The 13,890-nt window shown below is 38.6% G+C and overlaps 1 protein-coding gene across 9 annotated transcripts in view; it reads left to right on the top strand.

Moving 5' to 3' along the window:
* gria2b (glutamate receptor, ionotropic, AMPA 2b) overlaps nucleotides 1-13,890 on the top strand; it is a 53,016-nt gene that overhangs the window by 32,929 nt on the left and 6,197 nt on the right. For all 9 annotated transcript variants that reach the window (XR_011179336.1, XM_069171280.1, XM_069171273.1 and 6 more), the window contains exons 4-13: nucleotides 2,510-2,706; nucleotides 4,052-4,105; nucleotides 4,196-4,354; nucleotides 5,932-6,099; nucleotides 9,190-9,294; nucleotides 9,573-9,680; nucleotides 10,102-10,308; nucleotides 11,060-11,427; nucleotides 12,792-12,990; nucleotides 13,375-13,622. Coding sequence is in view for 8 of the 9 variants with exons in the window: in XM_069171280.1 (XP_069027381.1) it covers nucleotides 2,510-2,706; nucleotides 4,052-4,105; nucleotides 4,196-4,354; nucleotides 5,932-6,099; nucleotides 9,190-9,294; nucleotides 9,573-9,680; nucleotides 10,102-10,308; nucleotides 11,060-11,427; nucleotides 12,792-12,990; nucleotides 13,375-13,622 (1,813 nt within the window). In the remaining variant the exon portion in view is untranslated. The remainder of the gene's footprint in view (nucleotides 1-2,509; nucleotides 2,707-4,051; nucleotides 4,106-4,195; nucleotides 4,355-5,931; nucleotides 6,100-9,189; nucleotides 9,295-9,572; nucleotides 9,681-10,101; nucleotides 10,309-11,059; nucleotides 11,428-12,791; nucleotides 12,991-13,374; nucleotides 13,623-13,890) is intronic.

Raw genomic sequence — 13,890 nt, 5'->3', positions numbered from 1 at the left:
CAGGGTAAATGTGCGGTCACATGATATCTTTGTTTTCCAGCGCAGTCGAAGCTCTCTGCCTGGTTAAATTTATGACATAATGTTAGTAGAAACCCAACACATACTGCAACATATCTTACTTTAATCAGAAGTGATAAACTGTTCTTATCCACACATTATACAGAAGCTTGTTAATTGAGAGTCAAATCTCCACTTTGGTTCTGATTTAGAACAGAAACAACAAAAAAAACGTCATCACAGGGTTCATTGTACAGATAGACAGCTAATTTGTGCAGAAAATTAGAGAAAGAACACCAAATCATTATAATTAAATAACTTTCCTGCTCTTTAAATGATTTTGATGAGATTAATTCAGTGATGAATAAAACTGCTGCTGAATATAAAGCTGATAATGGAGATTCTACTGTTTTTTCTTTGAATACTACAGGCTTTATGTAAGTAATGTCTTATTTTATGCAATAATCATTTAGACTTGCAAGTAGGAAAAACTTAAAAAGTACAATAGAGCATCACCTCACAACACTAATTATCTGAAATTAGTCTTCAACCTTCACCAACACTGATGCAGAACAGTCGCTGTAACATTTTGCTTTTGTTCTTTTATAGTTGGCACTTTAAGTCACTCTGAATTGTAATTATAGCATTTAATAAGCATCAATGAAACAGTTGCATTTAATCAAGATGATCGTACTGTAGCCATGATTCATTACGATAAAACTGCAAGGATCCATTTTCCTTACCATCATCATAAAACCACAGCCGCATCGTATAAAATTGATTACATCTGTAATTCACCTCACCGTAGCAACTCGCAATGAAATACTCGACCGCTTTATCAAACCACTCTCTAAATGCCCTCTGCAGGCCAGGGATCAATATCAGCAGAGATTCAACTGTGGAACAAAATAGAGGGGGTGATAGGAATAGTAGCTCAAATGAACACTGCAGTATTTGCCGTTACCAGACTGCCCATCAGGTTGATGGACATCTGCCACGTGTAATTGAATTAATCCGATGCAGCAGCTGTTTCTGTTTCTTCACTGAATCCTTTTTGTTTTGCTGGTTTCAGATTTTTAAAAAATGACGTCCAAACCAGTGATCTGATGAGATAGCATTGTTGTAAAGATCGTTTCATGCACTGACGCAAAATGCAGGGATATGTTTCCTTTGGCTAAACTGTCTAAACTTGTCTAAAAACATGACATAGTTCCCACTGGTGGGAAGCCAGTAGCCTCGTGTGAAGATATGGGTCTGGTTACCTTCCATAGGGAATTATTTGCAGTTGTTGCATCATACTGTGCGTAGACCTCGGGTTAATTTTACATTTTTAAACGATTGGCGAAGTTTCAACCAATCAGTATGCGCAGAGCGTCTACCGCCGCTGCAACTATATTTCGAAACAAAACGTTTGACTTCAACGCCATCACGCTAAACCAACGACACTGGTCGCTGATTGGCCCATAAACATTAACGTGTGCTTGGTTTCCAGACTGTGAAGAGAACTGAAGCTGTGAGCAGTTGTCTAATGTCATTTTAGATTTTCATTTCTCGTCTACATTGGAAGTGTGTAAATTCTATTTTTGCTTTTCAAGTATTCATTTCAATATTTATTCCATTACTTATTTCTCTGGGATAATTGTATTAGAAAATAAGTATGGCAACTTTTATTTGTTATACTTTATTTTCCAAGGAAGACTATGTGATATGACTAAAATCTTAAAAATGAGTGAGTTAGTGGACCTGCAGTAGATATTGTTTTGTCATTTACTAAACCATGAAAAAACGAAAGAAAAATTTTCAAAAACTTTGACAAAAAATGATCAAAAAAATGCTTTATAACTACATCTAATGTGTAGTCATAGAGCAGCAACATAGCGTGGAACTTGTGGTGTTGCTGCAGTCAAGTGTATTGTTAGACCCACTTTCCTCCCACATGTTGGTCAGGTTCATGCCAAAACACCTGTGACTCATTTCAATGAGCTCTTTACATAAGGCACTGAGCCGCTGTAAAACCTCCACAGGGTTTGAATAAGCAGACAGTGAATGCAGCCAATCTGCAATAATAGAACAGAGCTTTTGAACAGGTTTTGTCTGCCGCATTTGTTTTTAGTTTTTTTTCCTCTTTTATTCCTCCACATTTATTTCTACCATCGATGTTTTTGCTTCTTTGCTACGACTTCCCTCTTTTGGGGATGCTTTTGAAATTTGCATGTGGCTTTGCTTATAATGAGCCCACAAAAACTGTATGAGGCCCAAAACATCTCAGAGATTATTGGAGGACAAGATTCAAATGGGAAATTCAACGCTGCTCGAACGGGCGCGGCAACAAAGACGTACAGATACACAATACATGGTACCTTCTTTACCTTTCGATGGTGGTTAAATGTTTTCATTACCGTTGTTTAGGTGAAAAGAATCTTCTCAACGACAACAGATTTGCATAAACACGATAAAAAAAAAGCCTGGGAGCATGAATCATGTTTTAACTATACGTCACTTCTATCCTCAGGCCTGACGACGCTTCAGGTTGTTCTGGATACAGCAGCAGAGAAGAAGTGGCAGGTGACAGCCATCAATGTGGGGAACCTGAAAGATGAGAGGAAGGACGAGGCGTACCGCTCACTGTTTCAAGATCTGGAGAACAAGAAGGAGAGGAGGGTGATCCTGGACTGTGAACAGGACAAAGTTAAAGACATCATGGAGCAGGTAAAGTTCCTTGGGGATTGTTGTTTGGGGGTCAACTGTTTAGGTTTCAATGTGACATATTTTTCCTACAATAAAAAATATCCTTGGCTGAATTGCCCTTGAACAAGACACGTAATCACCGTTTGTAACCTCACTGACTAATTAAACGTCTCTTTCTTTCATCTTAATGCCAGTGCTGAATATTCTAGCAACACCTTTTGACCATCCTAGTGATTGGATGTTACAGCAAAGAACCTCATTACGCGAGCGCAGCATTGGGAAGTGTAAATAACACAGAGAATGGATCCACAGTAATTAGGAACGGGGGGAAAAAAAGGCAATGCAGTGAATGCTGACAAACCTGTTGTTCCTTAATTACTCCTGTAGGACAAAAGTAATATTCAGCTGAAATGTGTGATAGAACACTTACAAAAACAACATTGTCACTCGGAATCCGGCAGTCCAGCAGATGTAGAATGGCACCATAACAATTATACTAATTGTTCATTTAGGTTGTAAACAAAACTGCAATTAAAGGCAAAGCAAATGCACATATATAGGCTATTTTTACTCCACCTTTTACCCACGAAAGAAGCTCATCGATTAGCGTTTAAAGCATGCGGACGTCTGTTTAAACAGAACGCTGACTGAAATCAATGCCTATAACCTCATTGCCTCTTTATCGGAGGAAAAACAGAAACCCATTCAGGTGGAAGTTTCTGGCTTCCCGTCAAAGACATTTGAATAGAAGATACAAGACGTTATTATTCAAATGTACGTCAAGTGGCAGCGCTGACAAAACGGTGGTGCCAGTCAAGCAGTGGGATTAGTTTCAGGTGTGTCATTTATATGAGGCACGGAAACGGTGCATGGCGGAGATATTCGTGTTATTTTCTTTTTTTATTCTGGCGCTCTGATGATAAGAGGAGTGGCTTTGGAATTGGATATCTCTGTCTTACACTATCTGGGACTGTAAATGCTAACATTTTTTTATTTTTTTTCAATGATAGGGGCTAAGACTGTCAGCCATGTTATGGTTGATAGTGCCATATTATAATACCTGAATATAGTGGTATATTTCCATAGTTTGGACACAACTTTTCTTATATTCATGATTCTTTCATATCTGGTTTTGACGTTTTTAGTGTATGAAAGAGTTACAGTGCAAGTTTTCCAAAATAATAGGCATAAAATATATCCTCCTTTGAAATAGCAAACAGCAAGTCATCTGATAACTGTACATTAAAAGGGAACATATTTCCGAGTCTTTATTAAGCTGTACTGTTTGCCTAAGAGCTATTTATTTATTCCACTGGGAAGTTTCCTATACTTCTATTTAATGTATGTCTTTGTCTCAACCCTGCAGGTCATCACAATTGGCAGACATGTTAAAGGCTACCATTACATTATAGCCAATCTGGTAAGTTTAAACAACTTCTACATGTATTTTGTGATTCTGTTATCACTTAAATTCTTAATATCCTTTCACTGTTATGTTTTATCCTTTCAGGGTTTCATCGACGGAGACCTGTCCAAGATTCAGTACGGTGGAGCCAACGTTTCCGGCTTCCAGATTGTTGATTTTGACGATCCTTTGGTTTCCAAATTTGACCAGCGATGGGAGGCGCTGGAAGAAAAGGAGTATCCAGGTGCCGACAGCAAAATAAGGGTGAGCTTCAAGTGCGCCTTCAGATACGTACATTTTCTTTTAGCCAGGCAGAATTGTGGATTCAAAACATCTTTAAATGTGCCTGAGTTTCTATAAACTCTCTGTAACCTCAAAGTAAATTATGCTGTCTTTCACCCACGGACTGTTTACATTATTAAACACAGCTCTGAGTAAAGATTCTGATACACTTTTAAACAAACCAACATGCAGTCCCCCTAGAGCTAAGCATTTTTGTATTTGAAACCTATCGTGTGCGACTTTTACATACAAATGAGGGTCCGTCGCACCGAGGCCCTTACCTGCTTAAACAAGCGCTTAGACGTAACTAATATGTTATCAGCTGTTTACCAGAACTGAACTAGCCTACCACTCTTCATCTACAAACTCACAAACTCTTGAGATTCACATTCAAAATATCAGTCACAACCAAAACTATTCTCCCACCTTGTACTGAAAAATCCCTCTGACACTTACAAAACCGAACAAACTTTAGCGCACTACATAACATAAATATCTCAGATAAAAAATAAAAAGATCACTGGCATCAAACATATAATATGCTCTCTAATTAGGACAAGATGTCTAAATAGCAGGGAGGATAATGAGCAGGGGAAGTGAGTGTGAGTGTATGTGTGTGTGTGTGTGTGTGTGTGTGTGTGTGTGTGTGTGTGTGTGTGTGTGCGTGCGTGCGCGCGTGTGTTTCAAAACTTCAGAAGAGGATACTTTATTCATAAAGTGATTCATGTTGGTCAACCTCATTTGTTGGATGGGTGAATTTAAGGTTAGAACTTGCCGCTGAAGCCTCTTTTGTCAACTAATTATACTCCGAGTTGATGAAGCGAGGCTGTGCTCGACATCTATGGTTTGACTTGAAGCAGAGACTTGACAGCTCTTAAGTAGATCGTCTCAAACCGTAGCGAAAGAGTATTTAGATGCATGGATGTTGATGAGACAAAGTCATCCACAGTGGAGCAAGTTCATTCTTGCTAATTAAAGACCACACAAATTTGCTCTCTTTTGCCTAAATGGAATATAATTGCATGGAAATCTGCACACTCATTACAAACTGACAAAACGAAGAATTTTAAAAGTCTCCCACCAGTGTCAGATCTTTGTTGTCTTCGTGTCTTTGGTGTTCTTTGGTAAAAATTTTCAATTGACCATTGTCACAAGTTTATGACTACATGTAAGTTGTATTTTTTTTTTTTTTTAAGATTAGAGTTGACAACAAATTATTAACCTTTTAACAAACTGAAATCTGCCTTCCCAACTCTGTCTGTGACTCTCAGCCCAGGGCCCATTCAATTCCAGCAAAAATGATTTTTTTTTTTTTAAATGCCTTACCTTTTAAAAGCCTTCACAATTGTTTTAAAAAGGTTGGTACTGAAGTTTTAAGAAAGTGGAATAAAAACCTTTGTAGTGGACTAAAACCCGTCAAATTTTGCCATATTGGTTCTTTAAGTTTAGAATTAGGATCAGGTTAACTGTATACCGTACGTGGGTAAAGGTTAGATGGGAAGGGCGGGGTTTCCTACCTCCACGTCAATCCATAATCTTATTCCATTTTCCTTCCCTAGTACACATCAGCTCTGACCTACGACGCTGTACAGGTGATGACGGAAGCCTTCCGGTACCTTCACAAACAGCGCATCGAATTCACCAGGAGGGCTAACAACGGCGACTGCCTGGCCAATCCTGCAGTACCGTGGGCTCAGGGAGTGGAGATCGAGCGAGCACTGAAACAGGTAACGCGCCGCTTTTTGTTAATCGAAGATCTGTTGCCGTGGTAACAGCAGATCTCCTTTAGGAAATGCACGGGCGCCCACAAAGGCAGAAAAGCACTTCACAGAGATTGATTAAAGACTGATGTATTCACTATGCATGTGTGCGCACACAGATATACTGACAGCTATTCTTCAGAAGAGAAACAGAGGTCTACCCACAGATGTCTTTTGAGCTCTGAAGCAAAGCAAGATTAGTTTCACTCCTGCTGAGAATGGAGGCTCCACAGAGTACATTTTTTTCCCCTGATGTCTTTTGAGTTGCAAACTCAGAAATCAAAACTGGATTCATATCCAAATAATATTTACTTTATCTGAAATCATGGGCACTACCTTCTTTATCTAGGAGATGATCTTAATGCTTTCCGTGCTGCATTGAGATTGATATTTCAACTATATAGCAATCAACCAGCTGACAAAGTCCTAAAATTTGTTTGCTTTTATCTGTATTTCTACAACTGTGCCTCAGTTCAAAATTATCTCAACTTGTCCATCTGAACTTGAGTAAACTCCCCAAACTCTTTCTATAAGGCACAGCACCAAACAAAGTCTCTATCCAGGGTGAGATTTGTCAATGATTGAGGTGGTTGGTGATGTCTCCAACGGCTTCCTAGAAATGATCAGTACTTGTTTGATACACTGGCTTGTTACAGAGGATATCTGGATATGAATACACAGGATGTAGGATAGCTGCCTTTAACAACCCCACGGAGACAAGAACGAGATATTCAGTACGGGTTCAGAATCAAACAGGCCCACCCAAGAGGTTTCAATTGAGGATCTATTCCAAATCAATTCATCCTGACCTTCTGACTGATGGTTGGTTGCCCAAGATCAAATGTAGTGGATCCCAATGCCCCTTACCTTCAAAGGTCAAGTGAGGGACTTTGGGAAGAAGTATAATAGAATAATATTTTATATTTTGCTTTCTGAAGGGCAGAACACCCTTGTTGAAAGCTTCCTGTTATTTCACAGTACAGTTTGTGCCACAGTTCAAAATGTTCTCAAAAAGGGTTCCATGCCGAGTTATAAAGCAGAAAACTCTAAAAAAAAATTACTGGTGTCCAGGTTGAAGAGGAAATCACAGTATTGACACAGGGTGGGGTAAGCACTTAAAATGGCACTTACTTATAGCACTTTGTAATTTGGCTTTCTTGAAGAAAATTGTATTTTCTTGATTCTTGTTGTTCTGGGTCTGTACCCTCAGGGTTGAAATGCATTTATTGCAAGTCGCTTTGGATAAAAGCGTCAGCTAAATGAAATTTAATGTAAAGACAATTGAGCAGTTTACTCCATCTCTTCTTTTGTTGGTAGACACCTTTGATTATTTTTCAATGATGAGTATTCTTTTCTCCAGCTACAGTGGGTAAATGAGCCCATGATCAAGCAATTGATCCGTGAATTTGATCACACGATAAGCCTTAGCAGGATGAGTGACAGACAAAGCAAAAATTTGGATTTTCCAATGACAATATTTATCATTTGTTACAGTATTCTTAAGATCACAAAACTCCTGATTGATGATAATGACAACAGACTACACCATCCTGAGGAGTGGTCGCATCCATCTCACGCCTCCCTTTATTGGATGCTTTGCAGGTCTGCATATCAAAACCTATTTTTCGAGTATTTCAAAGCACAAAGAGTCTGTGTTGTGATTTCCTCTCCAATTTGGACACTAATAGTTTCATTATGTCTTTCTGCTGCTTTGTAGCTCAGCACGAAATCCCATTTGAAGTCATTTAGGATCACTGCACTAACTTTGAAAAAGAGGAGCGAATAACCGGAAGCAAAGTGCACTTCTCCCTGACCTGATCCCTCCCACATGCTTGTAGGAAAGAAAAAAGAGGTCCAAGATAATCTCACGCCGTACCAAAATGTTAGTGAGGAGGTTTTTGAAGATTGTATTACTTGAGGCTTGTAAAGAGAGACTCTGAACCCTGTTTGATACACATCGGTTGACTTCTCCTTTCTCTGTTCCTTGTGATACATATGCATGTCCAGACCACCTGATCACCAGGTAGTGGCATCACAGCCAAGTACTTACTGATCAGGCCTGGATAATATTTGTGAGACAACTACCTACTACCTACACTTCAATACTGACAAAAATGGTATTTGTGTAACCCAGATATCACACTAAATATGGTTGCTGTCTCATGGTCTTCAGAAAAGGATGATTAGATTTGGAAACAAGTCCTAAACATGGATGAGGGTAATGTAAAAATATTGTACTTTGTCATTTATTCATTGAGGAAAATGATCCAATTTTACATATATGTGAGTGGTAAAAGTATGTGAACCTCTATGATTAAATTAAATTAAGCTCTAGTGTATTCAGTCAATGGAATGGAAATCAGGTGTGAGTGGGCGCTGTGTCTTATATAAAGAACAGGGATCTAACAAAGTCTAAACTTTACAACACGCTTGTGGAGGTGTATCATAGCATGAACAAAGGAGGTTACTGAGGACCTCAAAAAAAGAGCTGTTGATGCTCATCAGGCTGGAAAAGGTTACAAACCCATTTCTAAAGAGTTTGGACTCCAGCAATTCATAGTCAGATTGTGCACAAATGGAGGATATTAAAGTCCCATGTTAGCTTCCCTTAGAGTGGTCGGCCAACAAAGATCACTCCAAGAGCAAGCCATGCAAAAGTCCTCGAGGTAAATTCTAATCAACTAAATGTCTCTCTTTCAAGAGACCACCATCAGGACAACACTGAAAAATAATGGTGTGCATAGCACGGTTGCAAAGAGAAAGCCACTGCTCTTCAAAAGCAGCATTGCTGCCCATCGGCAATTTGCTAAAGATCACTTGGATTAGGACATCTGTCAGTGTACTTAATCTAAACAGATAATGACCCAAAGCAAACAATTTGTTCCACCAAAGAATAGATAAAGAAAACTAAAGTTATTTTTTTTTCATATAATTACAAACAAACCTACTTCCAACTACCAGCACTACAAAAAGCCATGTTCATGTGAGCAGTCTTACACACTGTGAAAGCCAATGTAATGATGCCATGTTGTAACAGTTTCATCTTCCGTCTCTAAGGTGCGTGTCGAAGGACTGACTGGAAACATCCAATTTGATCAACATGGCAAGAGAGTCAATTACTCAGTGAATATAATGGAATTAAAGACTAATGGTCCTGTAAAAGTGAGTGTCTGAATGGTCAATTCTACTGGAAATGAAGTTGAATACATATGATATGTAACTTCTAACAATTGCATGTGGAATGTTTTTTTTCTAAAAACCCCAAAGCATTGTTAGGGTTTACATTTCACAGAAAACAGTATATTTATTTGAGCATGTTATTTTATGTTGTGAAAAGTTAAATGTTAGACACAGACGGTGTGTAAAGTGGCACTTTTAGCAGTGAAGCTTAATATTTTGCTGCTTTTTTCATTAATTATGTTGTTTCATTCTCCCAACAGATTGGATACTGGAATGAAGTTGACAAAATGGCTGTCACCAAATCTGATGTCTTTACAAATGACACAACAGGAATGGAAAACAAGACAGTTATTGTTACCACTATCTTGGTAAATGTTATAATATATGCGCACAATGCACAGAATGTTTTAATGGTTGTTCTAGTGTCTCCCTTCTGGCTTTAAGAAGCTCTTGGGCCACTAGGTACCCCATTTTTCAAAACCCCAAAAAGTATTATCCTAAAAACATTTTCGAACTTTAGATTTCTTCTTTTTATACGTTGCTATGGGTTTGTGATGTTTTAATTTAAAATTTCCCATTGATGAGTTAAAAAAAAAAAAATTAAGCACACAACTACAATACCACTAACCCACCAATTTTATGCTACAAAGGTGTACTTTGCTTTATGTCCACCTCCCACTTATTGACTTGAAGAACCGTTGGCCTGTTGTGAGACTTTTGTCTTTGAGTGTGCTTTTTACGTCTTAACTGAAACCTCTTGTGTTTTCCATTTTTGTCTCTGTCCTTCAGGAAGCTCCGTATGTAATGCTGAAAAAGAACGCTGACCTTTTTTTGGACAATGAACGCTACGAGGGTTACTGTGTCGATCTGGCTGCAGAGATAGCAAAGCACTGTGGCTTCAAATATCAACTGAAAATAGTGAGTGATGGGAAGTATGGAGCCAGAGATGCAGAGACCAAAATCTGGAATGGGATGGTTGGAGAGTTGGTGTATGGGGTGAGTTCATCTGATTAGTTTTTAATAATTAGTTTTCAGGTTTTTAAAAGACATAACCTCAGTCCTTCATTGACAACATAGCGTTAGCATAATTTTTATTCCTCTATGCTGGCGACAGCCATTGCCGCAGACATTTTGTGTTTGGGTTGTCCGTCTGTCCCATTCTTGTGAACGCAATATCTCTGGAAAATTCTGAAATCTGAAAATAAAATTTGGCACAAATATTCACTTGGACTCTGGGTTAAAATGATGAAACTTTAGTGGTCAAAACTGACTGTGACCTCTGGGCCGTCCCATTCTTGTGAACCTGATATCTCGAGAATGCCTCGAGAAAACGTCTTCACATTTGACAAAACCATTCACTTGGACTCAAGGATAATGTGATTCGATTTTGGTGACCTCATGTCTGTCCCGTCTGTCCATCTTATTGTCATGAACGTGATATATCAGGAATACTTTGAGGAAATGATTTCAGATTTGGCATAAACATTCACTTGGACTCAAGGATTACTGTCATGTGAAAACTTTGAAGTTTTCACCACATAGATTGGATGAATCTGGACACACATGGATGTAAACTGAAACTTGATTGGTTGGTGGAGGAAAACAAAGGGGTAATTCTAGTTTAGATAGGTTTTGGTAAGAACTTGGTTGTGTGAACACAGAAACTAAAACCAATCTAATCTCAAGTGTCATTTTGATTTTTACATCTTTTGCCTTTAAATATATTTTTTGCTCTTTTGTTTGATAGAAAGCAGACATCGCAGTGGCTCCTTTGACCATCACATTGGTTCGAGAGGAGGTGATTGACTTCTCCAAGCCTTTCATGTCTCTGGGAATCTCCATCATGATCAAGAAGCCTCAGAAATCCAAACCTGGAGTCTTCTCTTTCCTGGATCCACTGGCTTATGAGATCTGGATGTGTATTGTTTTTGCCTACATCGGTGTCAGCGTGGTGCTGTTCCTTGTCAGCCGCTTCAGCCCTTATGAGTGGCACACTGAGGAGTATGAGGATGGGCAGATCCAGACCAATGAGTCGACTAACGAGTTTGGCATATTCAACAGCCTGTGGTTTTCCCTCGGAGCATTCATGCGACAAGGCTGTGACATCTCACCCAGGTAGGTCAGAAAAATCAAGAGTGCCATGTTGATTCTGAATTAATTAGCCAAGAACAGGTGATTTTTTTTTTTGTTGTTGTTGTTATTGGTGCATTTATCACTTGCAATGTAAATGGACTGAATTACTTTCCACAGTAACTGCATAAACAGGAGTAGGAAATAACTTATTTTATTTCAACTAACGCTTTCGTCAATGAAAGGATATCTTTAAAACTGACTCCCAGAAACAACCATACACTTTCCAAATGCTTTTAACAAGCTAATGTTACCAGAATCAGAATCAGAATCGCTTCATTGGCATAACCAAATGCTAAATGTTAGCACATGATAATGACATGCACAATTTCAGCAAATGAGCTACTAACATGATAAAAGTTGTAGTCTAAACATCAGTATATTAACAACCAGCAGTTGTGAACATAAGATAAACTATATGCTATTCTTCTGCCAGGGAATTCATCTAACAATTACACTTGTCTCTCCAGGGTTCATGCATGCATCCCTTTTGTTTTCCACTATATAGCAAGGCTAAAGACTTGTAAGCATTTCCGTCAAATCAATGGCTTTTTCCATGTAAACAAAATCAGTGCAGGTAGTAACCGTTAAGCTGTGCAATGAATTATTCATCAGTGGCTGAAAAGTAATGCCATATGTCCAGCTCTACGCCTAGCTGATTATCTTGTGCATATTTAGATATAATGGCTTGTGAGAGTAGACGCTTGTGCTCCATAGTCATGTACTGTATTCCAATGAGAGGAATCAACATGTGACTTGACCTGTCCTTTACATTTGAATCATGATGTGACTGATGTCAACATGACTCCATGTCAGGAAATAGTGTTATATATTGTTGGTTAATGTTTCCGCCACTGGGGGCACATAGTTTGTCATCTTAATCTTTTAACTTTGCTTTGTTGTTGTGGTCTCTGTTATATCACAGAGATGCATTATTTGAATGCTAGACAACAACTCAATGTTTCATTTTAAGTAGTGTTCACTGTAAATATTACACTTAGGAAATATTGGGATAATATAAACTAAGTCACTATGACATACACTGGATCACAAGATGCATTTGCAGTGGAATCCACTTTTACTGTTAGAAACCTGTTTCATTTTTCATAAACAAATTGGGAAAAACTGAAGGAAACGTGTTTTTGGAATGCTGCATTCTTGACATGTCTTGTGTTCTGTAGGGATTTATGATGAATTACTTTCCTGAAGACATCAAAGCATCCTGTACATGAAAGTCAACTAACTAAACTTTAAGAATCTAATGCTGATACTAAATTAATACAATATAAATACAGTAGAAATATACACTCAAGTAAATACTCCTTTCTTTTGTTCATCTGTGCAATTAGATCTCTGTCTGGGCGAATCGTCGGTGGCGTGTGGTGGTTCTTCACTTTAATCATCATCTCCTCCTACACGGCTAACCTGGCTGCTTTTCTGACTGTCGAGAGAATGGTTTCTCCCATTGAAAGTGCAGAAGACCTGGCTAAACAGAGTGAGATAGCTTATGGGACTCTGGACTCTGGCTCCACTAAAGAGTTTTTCAGGGTAAGAGATACTATTTTTCTATTTTCGATAAGTATGTAAACAACTCTGCTCTGTGTTACTGTATGTGTAGTTTTCAGTGCAATTATTCTTGTACTCAAGTTTATGACAGGAAACAGCAGTCACCACATTAATTAGAAGTGAGCCCCATTAACCAAGTAACCCAAGTAACCTAACAATGGGAAATACTGTAGCAAAAATGATTTTGGTGCATTTTTTGCATTTTTCAAATAATAAAAACTTACCAAATTGTTCAATTTACACTTTAAATTAGCATCATGTACAATGTTTGTTGGAAGAAAAAATGTGACACGAAGCTTTTTATAATAACAAAATAACATAATAATTAACAGCCAGTTCATCTTCCATTGTCTTTTCTCAACGCAGCGATCTAAGATTGCCCTCTTTGACAAAATGTGGACCTACATGCGCAGTGCGGAGCCCTCTGTGTTTGTGAAAACCACAGCCGAGGGGGTTCTGAGGGTCCGCAAGTCCAAGGGGAAGTATGCCTACCTCCTGGAGTCGACCATGAATGAGTACATCGAGCAGCGAAAGCCCTGCGACACCATGAAGGTGGGAGGCAACCTGGACTCCAAAGGCTACGGGATCGCCACGCCGAAAGGATCCTCATTAAGGTGGGTGGAATAGTATAACAATGTGTCCAATGTTGTTATAGTATCCCACCTACCCTGATGTAGCTTTGCTTATGTGTCTCTGGTTTGTATAAGGAGATGAGGTAATTCCCCCCTTCCCCTTCAAATTCTTTGAAAATCCATTGCAATTTATTGTAAGTCGATAAATTGCAAACAAAATGTTGTTTTTTCTTCGATATTTGAGTAATTGACAAATTTTCTACGATACTTTTTCCAATTATTACCAATGAATTCCAGGCTTTTATCCAGG

This window comes from Embiotoca jacksoni, unplaced genomic scaffold (assembly GCF_022577435.1).
Source record: "Embiotoca jacksoni isolate LCO1_2020_lvr unplaced genomic scaffold, fEmbJac1.0.p SCAF_5, whole genome shotgun sequence".
NCBI lineage: Eukaryota > Metazoa > Chordata > Actinopteri > Embiotocidae > Embiotoca > Embiotoca jacksoni.
Note: the sequence above shows the minus strand (reverse complement) of the source record. Positions and strands in the feature narration are given on the sequence as shown.